This window comes from Mirounga angustirostris, unplaced genomic scaffold (assembly GCF_029215605.1).
Source record: "Mirounga angustirostris isolate CCGP_5_RB_7025 unplaced genomic scaffold, mMirAng1.0.hap1 SCAF_14, whole genome shotgun sequence".
Lineage (NCBI taxonomy): Eukaryota > Metazoa > Chordata > Mammalia > Carnivora > Phocidae > Mirounga > Mirounga angustirostris.
Genome location: NW_026991722.1, coordinates 27393661 through 27409498, shown reverse-complemented (window position 1 = coordinate 27409498; position 15838 = coordinate 27393661). Strand labels below are relative to the sequence as shown.

General features: G+C 40.0%; 1 protein-coding gene across 4 annotated transcripts in view; it reads right to left on the bottom strand.

The window, feature by feature from the left end:
* Positions 1-15838, bottom strand: part of EPG5 (ectopic P-granules 5 autophagy tethering factor) — a 105928-nt gene that overhangs the window by 66195 nt on the left and 23895 nt on the right. For all 4 annotated transcript variants that reach the window (XM_045886788.2, XM_064577657.1, XM_064577658.1 and 1 more), the window contains exons 10-14: positions 12814-12969; positions 8985-9142; positions 7734-7888; positions 5734-5874; positions 771-935 (exon numbers count right to left, since the gene is read on the bottom strand). In XM_045886788.2, coding sequence (XP_045742744.1) covers positions 771-935; positions 5734-5874; positions 7734-7888; positions 8985-9142; positions 12814-12969 — 775 coding nt within the window. The remainder of the gene's footprint in view (positions 1-770; positions 936-5733; positions 5875-7733; positions 7889-8984; positions 9143-12813; positions 12970-15838) is intronic.

The window sequence follows — 15838 nt, the reverse complement described above, 5'->3', positions numbered from 1 at the left end:
GCCAAAGGCAGACACTTAACAACTGAACCACCCAGGTGCCCCAAGAGGAAGGAAAGTTTTAACAGTCAAAATCATTGACATGGCATCTTTGGAGACATATGATAGGTAGCAAACTCTCAATAATAATAAGCTATTATTAACAAAGCTATTAATAAACTATTATTAACAAAAACTACCACCGCTGAGTACTTAATGTGCACCAAGAATTGTCCTAAATGTTCTGCACGTCCTAACTTGCTGAATCCTTACAACAACCCTACAAGGTAAGCGTGTTAGTATCAATGCTGATGGATGACCACCTGAAGCCCTGAGAGTTCAGATGCATTCGGGGTCATGCATCCAGGAGGTGGCAGAGCTGGGAACAGAACCCAGGCATGCAGCCTGCTTAGAGTGCCGGCTCTTAGCCAATGCACAGTGTTTTAGGAGACAAATGTGGCAGTGACAAGCAAGACAAAATGCAGGAGGAAGAGAGACCAGAGTCAGGAGGGGCAAGCAGGAAGAACTGCAGTAAACAGCTAGAGATAACACAACAGATACAAACAGTCTTAGGAAAAAGAGAAGAAGTTTCACTGTGGAACAATTTATCTTCATGTAAAGGATGGTCACTCTGCAAAATAGAATTAAAGAAAAGATCCTAAACTCTGACACAGCTAACAGAATTTGCAGACCTTGCAAATGATAATTGGAAATGTTTATGTTTTGAGAAAATGCTTCTTTAAAACTGATGTGTATAGAACCTCCAGTCTCTAGAGAATGGTTTTAACACATACCTGTTCACCAAATCCCCAATTGAGTCCTTCTAGAATAACGCAGGCCAATTTATTCTTCACCATTGCCAGGTTATAATTCAATAACCAATCCCGAATCACAGCTCTCTCAGAGGCAGATGGTCGCCAGAGATACAAAGGCAGTTCTTTAAACAAGTATAAAGAAACCTTATTTAAAAGAAAATGATGATAATTAAGATCGAAGCTTAAGGACAATCCTGTATTACTATAATATTATTAAACTGCTTGCAAAAATTTTTTTCCAAAAGGAAGAGGGGTTTTGTTTGATTTTTAGACAAATGAAATGAACATCATGGACAACCAAATAAAATAAATATTAAAACTAATAATACACCAAAAGCACATTTTGCTACCCTTTGTAAAGGTCAACAATCTTTTATTTATATATAAATTGATATACTTCCATTTAAGAAAACCATTTAAGAATACCAAGGCCCAAATTTAAAGCCATGATAAATGAGGAGATGGTCATTCATTTTACAAAAAGCGTTAGCACTTTCGATAATTATTTAAATAAACAAAAAACAGAAACAGACTCAAATACAGAGAACAAACTGGTAGTTGCCAGAGGGGAGGGGAGTAAGGGGATGGGTGAAAAAGGTACAAACTTCCAGTTATACAATAAATAAGTCACAGGGATGAGAAGTACAGCATAGGGATTACGTTCAATAATATTGTCATCACTTTGTATAGTGACAGATGGTGACCACACTTATCGTGGTGAGCATTTCATAATGCATGCAACTGTCGAATCACTATGCTGTACACCTGAAACAAATATAATATTGCATGTCAACTATAAAAAAATTATTATTTCTTCTGTGGCATTTAAAAAGATATTTCTGTTAGCTTCCAAGCAATCTGGGGAAGAGGGACAAGGAGTGGATGGAGGTGAAGAGGAAACAAGATCAACCAAGAGTTGGTAACTGTTGAAGCTGGATGATGGGTACACAGGGATCCATTACCCTATTCTTTTACACAGATTTGAAAGATTCTATAATAAAAAGTTTTTTAAAACCTGTTTACAAAAAGTCTATAGCATCACTTTCTGAATAACATACCCATGTGTGCAAATTAAGATAAATCTGGGTTCACTCAATAGTTTGCTTTAAGGGAGACTGATCAGAAGAGCAATTCGTTTTACAATGTCTAGAACAGTGCTATCCAATGGAAACATAATGCAAGCTACATATGTAATTTTAATTTTTCTAACAGCCACATTTTTAAAGAGTTAAATGAAACAAGTAATAAAATTTTAATAATATATTTCATTTAATCCAATACATCCAATACATTATCAACATGTAATCATTACACAAAACTGTGACATGTCACATACTTTTTGTTCATATGAAGTCTTTGAAACCCAGTGAGTACTTTACACTTACAGTACATCTCAATTTGGACTAGCCACCTTTTAAGGACTCTATAGTTACACGTGTACCTAGTGGCTACAGCATTGGACAACGCAAATCTAGAACATACATACTAGTTTTTTTCAGGTTCCTGCACTGCTCCCAATGAAAGGCAAAACAAAATGTGAAAGAACAACAGAAACAATAAATTTTAAAGAAACCTTTCCTTTCCTTTGTGTGTGTGCACTCACATAGTTAAATTTTCATGAGGATTTGTTAATAAAGGTCTTGAATATTCTGAATAAAATGGTAAAATGGTAATTTTAAAGATGGAAAAATCCTACTTTACACTGTGAGAATCTGAGAGAAAGGGCAAAACAATGAGTACAGCAATGAGATCTGTCCAGAAAAACATCTATCCCAGCTAGATAAAATAATGGTATAGCATGTGTCTTTCCACCAAGAATCAAAGTGTGGCTATCGTGAAAGGCCCTAGGGACGTTAAAAGGTTAACAAGGGAATATTACCAACAACTTTATGCCAATAAATTCAACTAGTTAGATGAAACGGGAAAATGCCTTTAAAAACATAACTTACCAAAACTAAGGAAAAACAAAAATCTGGACAGCTCTATATTTGTTTTAAAAATGCAAATTGTTATCAAAGGGTTTTCTACAGAGAAAACTCTAGGGCCAGATGATTTCACTGGTAAACTCCATCAAACAGTCAAGTTAGAATTAATGGCAATCTTAAAAAACTCTTAAAAAATGGAAGAGGAAAGAATGCTTCCCAACTCATATGAGGCCGATATAATCCTAAAATCAAAACCTAACAAAGACATAACAATAAGATATAGATCAATATCCTCATAAATATACATGTAAAAATCCTCAACAAAAAATATCAAACTGAATCTATCAACATATATCAAGAATAATACACCATGATCAAGTGGCTTTTATTCCAGGAAACAATAATGGTTCAACATTTGAAAACTAGAACAGTTTAGAGCCCACAGATCACTTCCAGGCTCTGGGGCTACATCTGATTCCTGATAACCCCAAGGTGACAACAAAAATATTCAAAGCTATCCTATTCATCTAAAGGCAGAGAGGGTTTGAACAACTTACTCCAAAAATGTCAGCAAGTTCCCAGGGCACAAAGGAACTATAGGTATAAACAGAGAATGGAGGCATCTTTTAGAAGATGTGCTCTAAAAACCTTATGGTCCCAATTTTTACAGTTAAGTTAAACATATCTCTGGGCACAGTTTACTACTTGAACTATTATGACCAAATTTAAAATACAGGTGTAGCCCAAACCAGAAAAACACTTAAGAGAAAATGGTGATGAGCTCAACCAAATGGAAAGAATCTTGTGACCCCCTATGTATATTTCTTTGGGACTCATCCCATCAGATAATCACTCAAAACTGAACAACTAAAACCATGCTCCTGTATATTGCATATAAAAGGGCTTTCATCTCAACATAATCATATCACAGTGGGATACAATGCTTTTCTCTAAAGTACTGCTGCCACATAGAAAACAGTATGGTGGTGCCTCAAAAAATGAAAAATAGAATTACCCTATGTTCCAGCAATTCTACTTCTGGGCATATCCCCCAAAGAATGGAAAGCACAGTCTCAAGAGATAGCTGTATACTCATGTTCGTAGCAGCATTATTCACAGCAGCCAAAGGGAAGAAGCAATCCGAGTGCCCATCAACAGATGAACAGATAAATAAAATGTGGTCTATACTTACAATAGAATATTATTCTGGCTTAAAAAGGCAGGAAATTCTGACACATGCTACGACATGCACAAACATTGAGGACAAAATGTTAAATGAAGGAAGCCAATCACAAAAGGATAAATACTGGATGGTTTCATTTATATGAGGTACCTAGAGTAGTCAAACTCAGAGAGAGAGAAAGTAGAATGTTGGCTGCCAGGGCTGGAGAGTGGAGGACGGAGGGAATGGGGACTTATTGTTTAATCAGTACTGAGTTAGTTTTGCAAGATGAAAAGAGGTCTAGAGATGGATGATGGTGACGGTAGACAGCAAAACAATGTGAATGTACCTAATGTCACTGAACTTAAAAAGGGTGAAAATGGTATATTTTTATGCTGTGTATAATTTACCACCATTAAATTTTTTAATGTAAAAAAAGTACCATGTACTCTTCCAAGGAAAGCATGATATATCATTTATCCTTCATTTAGAAACAATATGTCTCATGAATCAATCTTTCACTGGAATTTGCCCACTTTTGAATGTGATGAAGTAATGACAGTTATCAGTCATCTATCCTACAGGGATAATGCAGTGACTATAAGACAGAAAGGCCCTTTTCAAATACCTTACAGAAAAGTACTTTAAATGTTCCTCTTCAGGTTATAACACGTGAATACCTGCCATGTGAAAAATTCACACATTATAGCCTTCTTATAGATGATGAAAAAGATCTTCATTAAGTGTATGTTTTTAAAAATGGCACATCAGGGGCGCCTGGGTGGCTCAGTTGGTTAAGTGTCTGCCTTCAGCTCAGGTCATGATCCCAGGGTCCTGGGATAGAGTCCTGCATCGGGCTCCCTGATCCACGGGGAGCCTGCTTCTCCCTCTGCCTGCTGCTCCCCCTGCTTGTGCTCTTTCTCTGACAAATAAATGAATAAAATCTTTAACAAATAAATAAATAAATAAAATGGCACATCCATACAATGGAATATTTGGCCATTAAAAGGCGTAAAGTGCTGACTCATGCTACAACATGGATGAACCTGAAAAACATTATGCTAAGTAAAAGAAGCCAGTCACAGACCACATATTGTATAATTCTGTTTGTATAAAATGTCCAGAAGAGTCAAATCTATAGAGACAGAATGTAGATTAGTGATGGCTTAGGGCTGCAGGGGTTGGAGGGACAGCTGGAGGGACAGAGTGTAATACCTAAAGAGTTTGTGGTTTCTTTCTGAGGTAATGAAAATGTTCTAAAATTGAGAGTGGTGATGGTTGCACAACTCTGAGAATATACTAAAACACCACTGACTTACATGCTTTAAATAGATGAACTGTATGGCATGTGAATTATATCACAACACACCTGTTCTTAACATCGACAAAAATTACAAAAGGGATTGTGACAAATGACAGAAATAAACTATATGTGTCTTGTTCAACTTAAATTACCACTTTTAATTCTGCTTTTGGCTGATGTAAATAGGGCCATCCTTCTTAATCAGGGTTGTTTTCTTCCAAGTATAAAATATAAAAATTATGACAGCCAAACAAACTTTGAAGTGCAAACTGTTATTAACTATAGACTACAATTAAAAGAAAACCCTGTTATTGAGGGAGGTGGGAAAGTCACTTGGAGGAGATTAAAGAGAAACAATCACAGCTTTTTGTACGAAGCCGCTAACCCCAAGCAGGCCTGGTGAATGGCAGAGCCTGGGACACAGTATGTGCTCTCTTCATCCGGCTGCACCCGTGACTCAGTCATTCCCAACAACCTATTTTTCTCATTGCTCCATGAATGCAGAATTTAACAGAACAAAAAAAGCAAAACAAACAAAATCAGTGCTCTTACCATTCCCACGTGGTCAATAGTGTCTTGAACTCGATCCAAAATGATAGAAATTATCTCAGGGTGAACAGCTGTGATGGCCCCTAAGAGCTCTCGACCAACCTTTGAAAAAGTCTCTCTGGTAGACAGGGTGACATAAGATACCTAAAAGTGGGAGGAGGTGGAGATTGCACTTTCGGTCAATTACCAGTCAAAACACAGTTCCATAATTCATTAGGATGCTTTCAAGTAAAGGAGAAAGAATCTCACACTGAGCCTAGGGTCACACCATGTTCAAGAAAGATGTCAGACCTTTGGAGGGCAAACTGTCTACCCTGAGGCTGTGAGTCAGGAGGGGCAGGGAAGCAACTATGTAACAATGACTCCAAGTTCCCCAAGTCTGTCTGTAGCTATAAAATAGGCCTTTTGGTGTAAAAACTTCTTTAAAATTGAGAAAATTGCTAAAATGATGAAAATCAGAATGCATTTCATAGAAATACCTATTCTCTCCTACAAAATAAGATCCTCAATGACAAGAGCTTCTAAAATAGCAACTTAAACAACGTATTCCAAAGCACAGGCTGCAATCCACTGATGCCAAAGCAAGCAGATTTTTTTTTTTAAATACAAGGGAATAGAACGGAAAAATAACAACAGAATAGAAAAAGGTGAGTGCATCTCAGTAAGATTAAGTATTGCTTCAATTTCATACATGTATACACACACACACACACACACATACATGGACACACACAAGCAGAATCAGAATGTAATAAACAATGTAACTTTTACTGTGAGTACTGGCCAAAACCCTTGAAACATTCAAGAGCACAAATGTTACTTTCATAAAAGACCTTGTTCTAGAATGCCACTTACTGTATATGAAAACAGTCCTACCCCCCACCCCCTGCAATATTCTCATACCATGAAGACAGTCTGGAATTCCAGATGGATTTAGGCCTTAACTTCATGCGTAAGTACAAAATACAAATATAAGAATAGCCTAATATTTGATCCTGGAAAAGAACTTTAGATCATCCAGGTCTATCATTTTCAAACTGGAGTACTGGGGAGAAGGTAATAAACTCAGATAATCTTCCTCAAACATAATTTTACTTTTAAGTTTACTTGAATAGTTTGGAAGAAATATTTTTTAATGAAGATAAACAGATAAATTACAACCTAAATGGAAAATATGCATCTTTTTAAATATATGGGTTATGTCTCTAGACACTCAGGGTCCAGAGTCCACTCTCATCCTCCCTTAGGGATGGCTCAGTGAAAAGACGAAGAAGGCAAGGATCTCATCCCAGCCTGTCATTTTATAGCTGAGGAAGCTGAGCCCAGAGTGGTGGGGCACCTTTCCGGCTGTGAGATGGGCAATTGCTAGCAGAGTTAAAACAAACCCAGGTCTTCTACCTGAGCGTCAGTACTCTTTCCACCATCTCATTTAAACTGGCTTGGAAGGGGCGCCTGGGTGGCTCAGTTAGGCGTCTGACTCTTGATTTTAGCTCAGGTCATGATCTCAGGGTTGTGGCATCGAGCCCCGTGTCGGGGCTCCGAGGTCACTGGGGAGTCTGCTTGAGATTCTCTCTCCCTCACCCTCTGCCCCTCCCCCCACTTGCACAGTCAATTAATTAATTAATTAATTAAAATCTTTTAAAAAACACAGAAATACACTGGCTTGGAAGCCAGGCCCCCGTGTTACTGGCAGTGTTGTGGGGCAGAGGGCAACAGATAGTGTTAACACCCAAGTGTCAGGCTGTGTCATCAGACTCTATTCCTCACCAAAACTCACGCATCAAATGTCAAGAGACAGCAGGGGGAAATGGAATGAGTATGATTCATATTTTCAATACTCCTTACAGCAAAATGATATTCCTTTGATTTTCTATCTCCTTCCATGAGTGTGGACAGTACAAGTTCGTCACATTTTTTTGGTAAAGCAATCCCAAAAGAATCAACGCACAGATAATCCCCAAGAACACATTTTTTAGCTGATTTCTAAAACTTAATATTCTAACCTCATATATCTCCAGAACAATAATTTTTATGAAGTCTTCATCCACATTGGTTCTTCTGGCCTGAGCCATCTGAGCAAATGTAGTCAGAAGGCAAATCTCTTCTGAGCTATTCATGGCAGACAGACACTTCTCAAAGTTCACAAAGTGTTCTGGGTCTGCAAGTTCAGGGCAAGAAGATTAAAATAGGGAAAGAATGAAGATATATCACTTTTAATCACTCTTCCAGAGAGAAAGAAGATATAAAATTAAAAGATATTTAGAAATATTTAGGATTCTTTGTTCCAGAATGGATTTCTACAGGCTTCGGGGAAAAAGGCAGGGACAAGATGAAATTCCAACTCTACATATAATGTAGCCTCAGATGTGACACTTAACATCCCCAATTTTCAGTTTCTCTGCCTTAAAAGGTTGTTGAAAATTAAATGACACTAGTGACTAGTGAAGGGTTTTGTCACCGGGTGAGACCCCTTCAAAGACACACTTGAAACAACTTAGTAACTGTCAGCCAAATGACTGATGATGACCTTACTGATGAAAACTGCTAGGACTAACAAAGCACTCAGCACAAACACAGCATTCATTCCAAACAAAAGAGATTTTCTTATAAATGAAAATCTGGGGCGAGAAATTAGTTATTACCATGAAAGCAATACTGCTAAATGTGATAAACAGTACACAGTGTGTTCGTTCTACCAACTTCTCAGAAGATACAATGTAAGCAGTATTACATTTTGTCACCAGCGGGCACAACTGACAAACAGCTTTGGGATCCGTGACAGAAAACTAAATGCCACAAAGGCAAAGATACAGAGGAAAGATTTAAAAAAAAAAAAAAAAAGTCTGTTTAAAAAATATATTCCCCTGATGGAATTTTCACAGTAAGAAGGCAGTAAGTCTACACTTCTTTCCATGTGTTTACACATTTGAGAAATCAAAGGTAGTCCATCAAATGTCCTGTATTTTCAAAATAACTCCATGGGGGCATTTACAACCCAATTTTCATTTCCCATCCCCGAGCTGGGATCATAACAAGTTACTACCCAGAGCATTTCAAAAATAATGAAAACTGGAATTAGCATTCTAATATATCAAAACAATAAAGCAATCTTTCGAATTTCAAAATCATTACATGTGAGTACACAGAGTAAAATACTCTCTTAGTCCTTCTAAAAATGAAAAGAACAAAGCCATGAAGAGCAAAGGCACACAGGGTAGGAAAAAATCTATCCGCACACTTTAGCCAGGCTGTACCTTGGAGCTGCTTCTTGCACTCAGCAGGCGGGAGAGTGACGCAGAGTTTCTCCAGATTCCCACTCTCCACCTGGTGCATGAGGTAGAAGAGCTTCCAGAGCATCTGGACCGACAGCGTCCCAAAGGGCATTTCCGACATAAACAGCCAAATGCCAAGTCTGCGTGTTTTAAAGAGTAGGAATAGTTTCATGTATCAGTCACCTTCACCACACTGAGAAAGCAGGCAGACCTGCTTTGGTAGGAAAAAAAAGTTCTTAAATCACAACACAGCCATTTTTCTAACATGCTTCGGCCATCAACGCCTCAAGGACGGGTAAGAGTAACAGCAATACTCACACAGAACTTCGTCTGTGCCAGGCACTGTTCTAATCACCCTGCCATACAGATCATCTCACTCCGTCCTCACTAAATCCAAGGCAAGTATTATTGATACTCTCCCCAATTTACCCATAAGGCTACTCAGGCACAGAAAGGGTAGTAAGAGGCAGAGCTGTGTTTTGAACCAAAGATCTTTTTAAGGCCTGGGTGACAGAGAGGCGCTTAGATGTGGATGTATGTGTCCGAGCCTGTGTGCAGGTACGAGTGTGCACACAGACACACATGCAATGAGCGGGAGGAGAATCAGACACCCTCCAGGGACTCCCTACTCATCAGCGAATGAAATTCACACTCCTCGGCCCCACGTTCAAAGGCTTCCACTATACAGCTCAGACCCACGTTTCTCTAACCAGAGCCCTCACTGCGTTCAGAGTATGAGACGACTCCTGGACAAGCCAGGTGAGAACCTCGCACCTCCAACCTGCCATCCCCCCAAGTGGGAGGCCCTCCTCTGACTTCCTCCAGCACTATTACAGAACTCCATCCATACCTGACTTTGGCAATATCATACCCTTTATCGGTGGTTCTCACACCAGAGTGGGCAGAAAAATCACAGGAGACTATTCTAGGGGGGAGGAATGAGTAAGGGACAGGCAGGGGCTAGGTAAGGAGAGATAAATAGGGGGCTACGTGATCTGGCTCACAGAAATCCCAAAAATGTGGAGGTGTGGGGGAAACCAGAGATAAGGGAACAAACCAGACCACCCTGCCCTAGGCCTGTGGGGTGGGTGTCTTTTTCATGATAATCACTTGTGACCAACAAAGAATAACAGACCCTAAAAAGGAAGTAAGCCATTGAAGGTGTTATTTCTAGTCCTTGCTCAATGGTGGTATCAATAGAGATGTTAAAAGAATTTAAGTTCCCTGGTTAGCTTTCTACAAAAGACCAACCCTAAAGGTCCTCAGTGGCAACCCTGTAGGGATCCCTCTCACTCTTGAGAGCTTTTTCTAGATCTTCACTTAATGAACTTCTATCGCTTTACTCACAAAAATAAAATAAAATAAAACCACTGGGAAACTTTGTGGAAAATGCAGATTCCAAGGCCTGCCTACAGAGATCCTGACTTTGTAGGTCACAGCTTGGGCCCAAGAATTTGCAGCTTCTAGTCATCCTGGTTGACTCAGACTCAAGTGCTCCTTAAACCACACAGTGAGAAATGCCTCAGGTTGCTGTAATTTACGTACACATACAAACCACAACAATCTGAGAGCAGAAACCAGGTTTTGTTTATCTTTGAATAAACCACAATGTAACCTAGAGTCTTATATTTTAATTATCTACTACCTAAACCAGTATCTTGCAAACAATCAGCACTCAGTAAATGCTCATTAAAATTTGGTTATGTGAATTTTATCTCAAAAAAATCTTGAAAAAAATAAGGAGGCACTCAAAACTGTTGCTCTATTTTGGACAAACCTACAAATTGACCGATTACAAACAAAGCTTATTAAAAGAAAAAGAAATTAAAGTACATGCCTGACCCACATCTATGGGGCATCACGCTGCTAGTGGCCCAAACCACCATTGACCTAGATTCTGAAAAGCAACAGCTCGACTCCTGAGCAAAGGTTCAAGAAACTGTTCAGTTGGGCCAAGCTTCTGTCTTATTATATAATAATCCCTAACACCTCACATAGGACCTGACACTCTTGTATAACTTATCCCAAAACAGTGAGAGGGACTTGCAGAGGCCTTAAAAGTAATGTCACAGGACTGTGTATTTCAGGATACGAAATTCCCCATATGAAAGATAGGCAGTAAGTCTGGCTTAGGTTTTTACTGTCTTTTGGTTTTGTTTTGCTTTAGGTTGGGGGATAACCACTGTTAGAAATTTCTATTGGAGTGCCAAATAAATTTAAATGTCATGGCTTTAAACATCTGATTCTCATGTAATCTCTTTCCTAAGATAAGTTATACTCAAGAATAACAGTTCTTGATATTTTAAAGTTTAAAATGATTATCACCTTTGTAAATTACATGTATAATTACAGGACAGTTCCCAGCTCAGACTCTAGGAGCGGGTAACTATGGTGAGAGCTTTCCATCTCAGCTAAGCAGCCACAATGATGAGTGACAGATCAGAGACAGGAGACTATTCCTGACCCCCAGCAGGGTTCTGCACAGGATCCAGTCTACCTCATGAGACCACCAAATTTATGGACAACATAGTAATGAGTAAACAACCTAGTGTAACGAGTAAAGATCAATTTCTAAGCCCAAGTTCTATTTATCTTAGACCCATGCCTTCTGAGTGCCTAAAAGTGCTTAAGATTTAGTCAAGGAGTTCTGCTATTTCTCTAAGAGAGCAGTTTTTCTATTCTTCATCTGAAACCACAAAAGAACCACCACCACTTACATCTAAAAGATCCTTCATGACTTAAAAAGTATTTCCATGTATTACTGCATTTCATCCTGGGATCATATCCATGAGGTCAATGGAACAGGGAGAATCATTACCATCACCTCCATTTTATAAATGAAGACAGTGAGAAGACAAGACTAGGTGACTTGCCCAAGGTGGCAAGACTCAAAGCCACTACACAACACACAATAAATACGGGCTGAAGCTGAGAGGCCCAGGCAACAGGGAGCAGCGCCAACTCAGAAGGAGGCAATGGTGGGGAGAGCCGGCAGTTCGTGAGGGCGCTGGAGGCCGCGTCCCCCAGCAGAGGGCACAATGCTTGGCAGAACTTGCTCCTACACTTGGCCAGATACTCAGGGAAGACAGTGCAGGAGGCACCACTGTGCCCCTGCCTCTGCCCCAAGAGCACCCTGGGCTATAAGCAGCAACAAAGACAACATGATCAGGAGACAGCATTTACACAGCCAAGACAGGGGACCAGGACCCGTGAGAATCCTCACAGTAAGACACCTCAACAATAAAATGGGCAAATCAGGGGCGCCTGGGGGGCTCAGTCGTTAAGCGTCGTCTGCCTTCGGCTCAGGTCATGATCCCGGAGTCCTGGGATCGAGCCCCGCATTGGGCTCCCTGCTCAGCGGGAAGCCTGCTTCTCCCTCTCCCAGTCCCTCTGCTTGTGTTCCCTCTCTCGCTGCATCTCTCTCTGTCAAATAAATAAATAAAATCTTTAAAAAGGGGGGGGGCAAATCATTTGTACTATGCACTGAGCACCTAATCTGCCTCACTTAGGCACTGAGACAGGTGGGAAATAGAATTCACACCTTGTTCAAGGCTACCCTAAAAGTTCAGGGATGGCAAAACTTGAAATATCAGAATCGGGTTATTTTAAGATTGAAAGAAACCTTAAAAAGAGCATTTCAGTCACCACTATAGATAAGGAAACTAAAGACAATGAATTTGCCCAAGATAAGAAACAGACGAAACACACTTAGACATTACTGTAAGAGATGTACTGTAGTCGATGACTTTCACACAAATCTTCCTCACCAGCCAAGGAGCCATTTCTCAATAATTATCATCACACTTGTTACCTTTTGGCTTTCAGCACGTGTAGGACAGCTCTCAGAAACAGCTCATCAAATTCAACCTGTAGTTTCTCCACGGAGTAAGGCTGCTGGGCCAAACCCAAGCCTCGGTTGTGGCTCACAAACTGCGCCCAATGGTCGCTCACATAACCAAGGGTCATCCTGAGCAGGAGGAAAGGCAATACAGCACTTTTCATTAAATTCATTCATTTCATTAACGCACTCAATCCTGGCACCTTTATTTAACATTTGAAGCACTAATTTATTCAATACATATTTATGGAACACCTACTATCTTCTAGGCTCTGAAGAGCATCCCGTGAGGGGACAAGCTACCCTCATGCAGCTTACATTTAGTGCAGGGCAAACAGACATTAAACAAAATAAAGTAAAAAGTATAGTCTGTCACATGGTCATAAGTGACGACGAGGAAAGTAAGTAGGAGAGGGCACTAAAGTTTCTCGGGAGTTGGCCAGAGGAGGGGGGTTGGTTGGGAGCAAGAAAGGCCTCACTGAAGAGCAACATGCGAGTAAAGACCGGAAGAAGTCACACGGATATCTACGGGAAGAGCATCCAGGTAGAAGGAACAACCAGTGTGAAGGCTCAAAGGCGTGATCAGGATGTTGGAGGAACAGGTAAATGAGAGAGAGACTGGCTGGAGAGGAAATCAGAAAAGTGACAGGAAACCAGACCATGAAGACCAGGCCACTGTGAACCCTTTGGCTTTTACTCTGAATGAGACTGGGAGCAAAGGGGTGACATGAGCTATTGACTCACCATTTCCAGGGAACACTGGCTGTTATGAGAATAAGCTGAGGGGAGAACAAGGGCAAAAGCAGGAAGATAAGTCAGGAGGCTATTACAATTGTAATTAGGGAGAAATATCTGAGAATGAACTAGGGTGGTAGCAGTGAAGGTGGGAAGCAGCAGCTGGATTCTGGAAACAGCATGTTTCATTAGTTCAAAAGATGCACATCTTTCACACTGTAATCCCTGCAATTGGAATGTGTATTAAATTGATAACATGCCATATTTTTGTAGCATTTTTTCCTTAGAGGCACACAAAATGCATCTTCAGAATTGGTGGCATCTTAGATTTGATGACAGTGTTTTGAAGCTAGAGATGACAGAATCGGCTGTTACACTGGATGTGGGGTGTAAAAAGACAGAGATGACACCCAGTATTCTGGCCCAAGCAACCAGAAGAACAAAGTTGCCACTTACTGAAGATGGGAAGGCCAAGGACAAGTGGCTTGGAAGGTGGGACGAGGGAAGTCCGTTGGGTGTATTAAACTACAATGTTTGTGAGTCATCCAAGTGGAGATGCTGAGCTGGCAGCTGGGCTTACAAGCTTAAGAGAGAGGGCTAGAAATAGAACTCTGAGAATCGTAATAGTATTTCAGTGATATTTAAAGACATGAGAATGGATGAAGTCCCAAGAGCAAGTTTCGATTGAGCTAGAAGAGGTCCAGGAACTGAGTCCTGGGGCACTCCGACATCAAGAAGTTTGGGAGTGAGGATGAAAACAACCTAGGAGGGCGCCTGGGTGGCTCAGTTGGTTAAGCGACTGCCTTCGGCTCAGGTCATAATCCTGGAGTCCCGGGATCGAGTCCCGCATCGGGCTCCCTGCTCAGCAGGGAGTCTGCTTCTCCCTCTGACCCTCCTCCCTCTCATTCTCTCTGTCTCTCATTCTCTCTGTCTCAAATAAATAAATAAAATCTTTAAAAAAAAAAAGAAAACAACCAAGGAGGCAGAAAATGAGCAGCCAGGGATATGGAAGAGAAACCAGGAGAATATGGGATCCTGGAAACCAAGCAAAGAAAATGTTTTAAGGAGAAAGTGAGCAACTCTGAGAAAGCTACGTAAACTACAATAATCAGCTGTAAATATTTACAGAGAAATATTACAGAGTGAATACTGACCTTAAAGCAATAATAACAATGTTTCTCCTACAGACTTATTGGGAGAATAAAACAAGAAGGTATATTCCTGGCACATAGTAAACACTCAATCCTACATCACATATATGAACCCAAAGACAGGTTTTACCTTATTTAGCAAGCAGAATCAGAAAATGAATGTCTGAACTTCTGAGAATAAGTAGATGGGCTTTTAGATTTAAAGAAATTACTCTCAAGTCACCAGCCATCCTTTCTCCCACCATCTCGTTTTCATTACATTCTACTAAAGGTCTTCTCAAGACCTTTAAAGTCACCCCCCAGCCTTGCAGGGCATCCTAGAATCATTTACCTGGCTTTACAAAGCACATGGATACACATAAAAAATAAATTACAATCAATTTTGTTTTGGAAACATCACTGAGGAAGGGGAGAAGTTTTAGAGGCTTTTTTTTGGAGGGAAAGGAGGTTGGAAGAAATAACAGCATATTGATGTGCTGTAGGGAATGACAGTAAAGACAGAAACATTAACGATGCAGAAAAGAAGATACAAAATTAATTCAATAAAAAGCAGTACATTCTCAAAATTTATTCATCCTTGATAAGAAAAGCATAAACCCATTTTTCAATCAAATAAATGATAATGCTTTCCCCAGCTCGAAACAATGGCCACTGACAGAAGTCTTTGCAACTTTCTTCAAAGGGAATTTAACAGAAAATCAGAATAAGAATAAATAAGAGAGGTAACAGGAAAATAATGACACGAGAGAACTACTGCCAATCTTCCACAGCTAAGTGACAATTCCCAGGCAAAAGTGAGGAGGTAGAAGAAAACAGGGAGCAAAGGAAAAGGAGAGAGGCTTCAAAGAGGCTTCATTTTCCTTGACCGAGTTGAGTTTCTCTGCTCAAGTTCAACCCAGCAACTGCTTTGAGAACCTTGACTCCAAGGACAATTATCTAGCAAACCAGTTAAATCTGAGATAATTAACCAAATATTCTGACTGGAAGCATTTATAGAATTCCCATCTGCTAGATGGTGAAAGAAAATTCTTACTTCTATGATAAATCAGACCTGAATCATACACTGAAATGTCCATCATCCCAATTTCACACAGTATGTGTGTCTGAGCCCA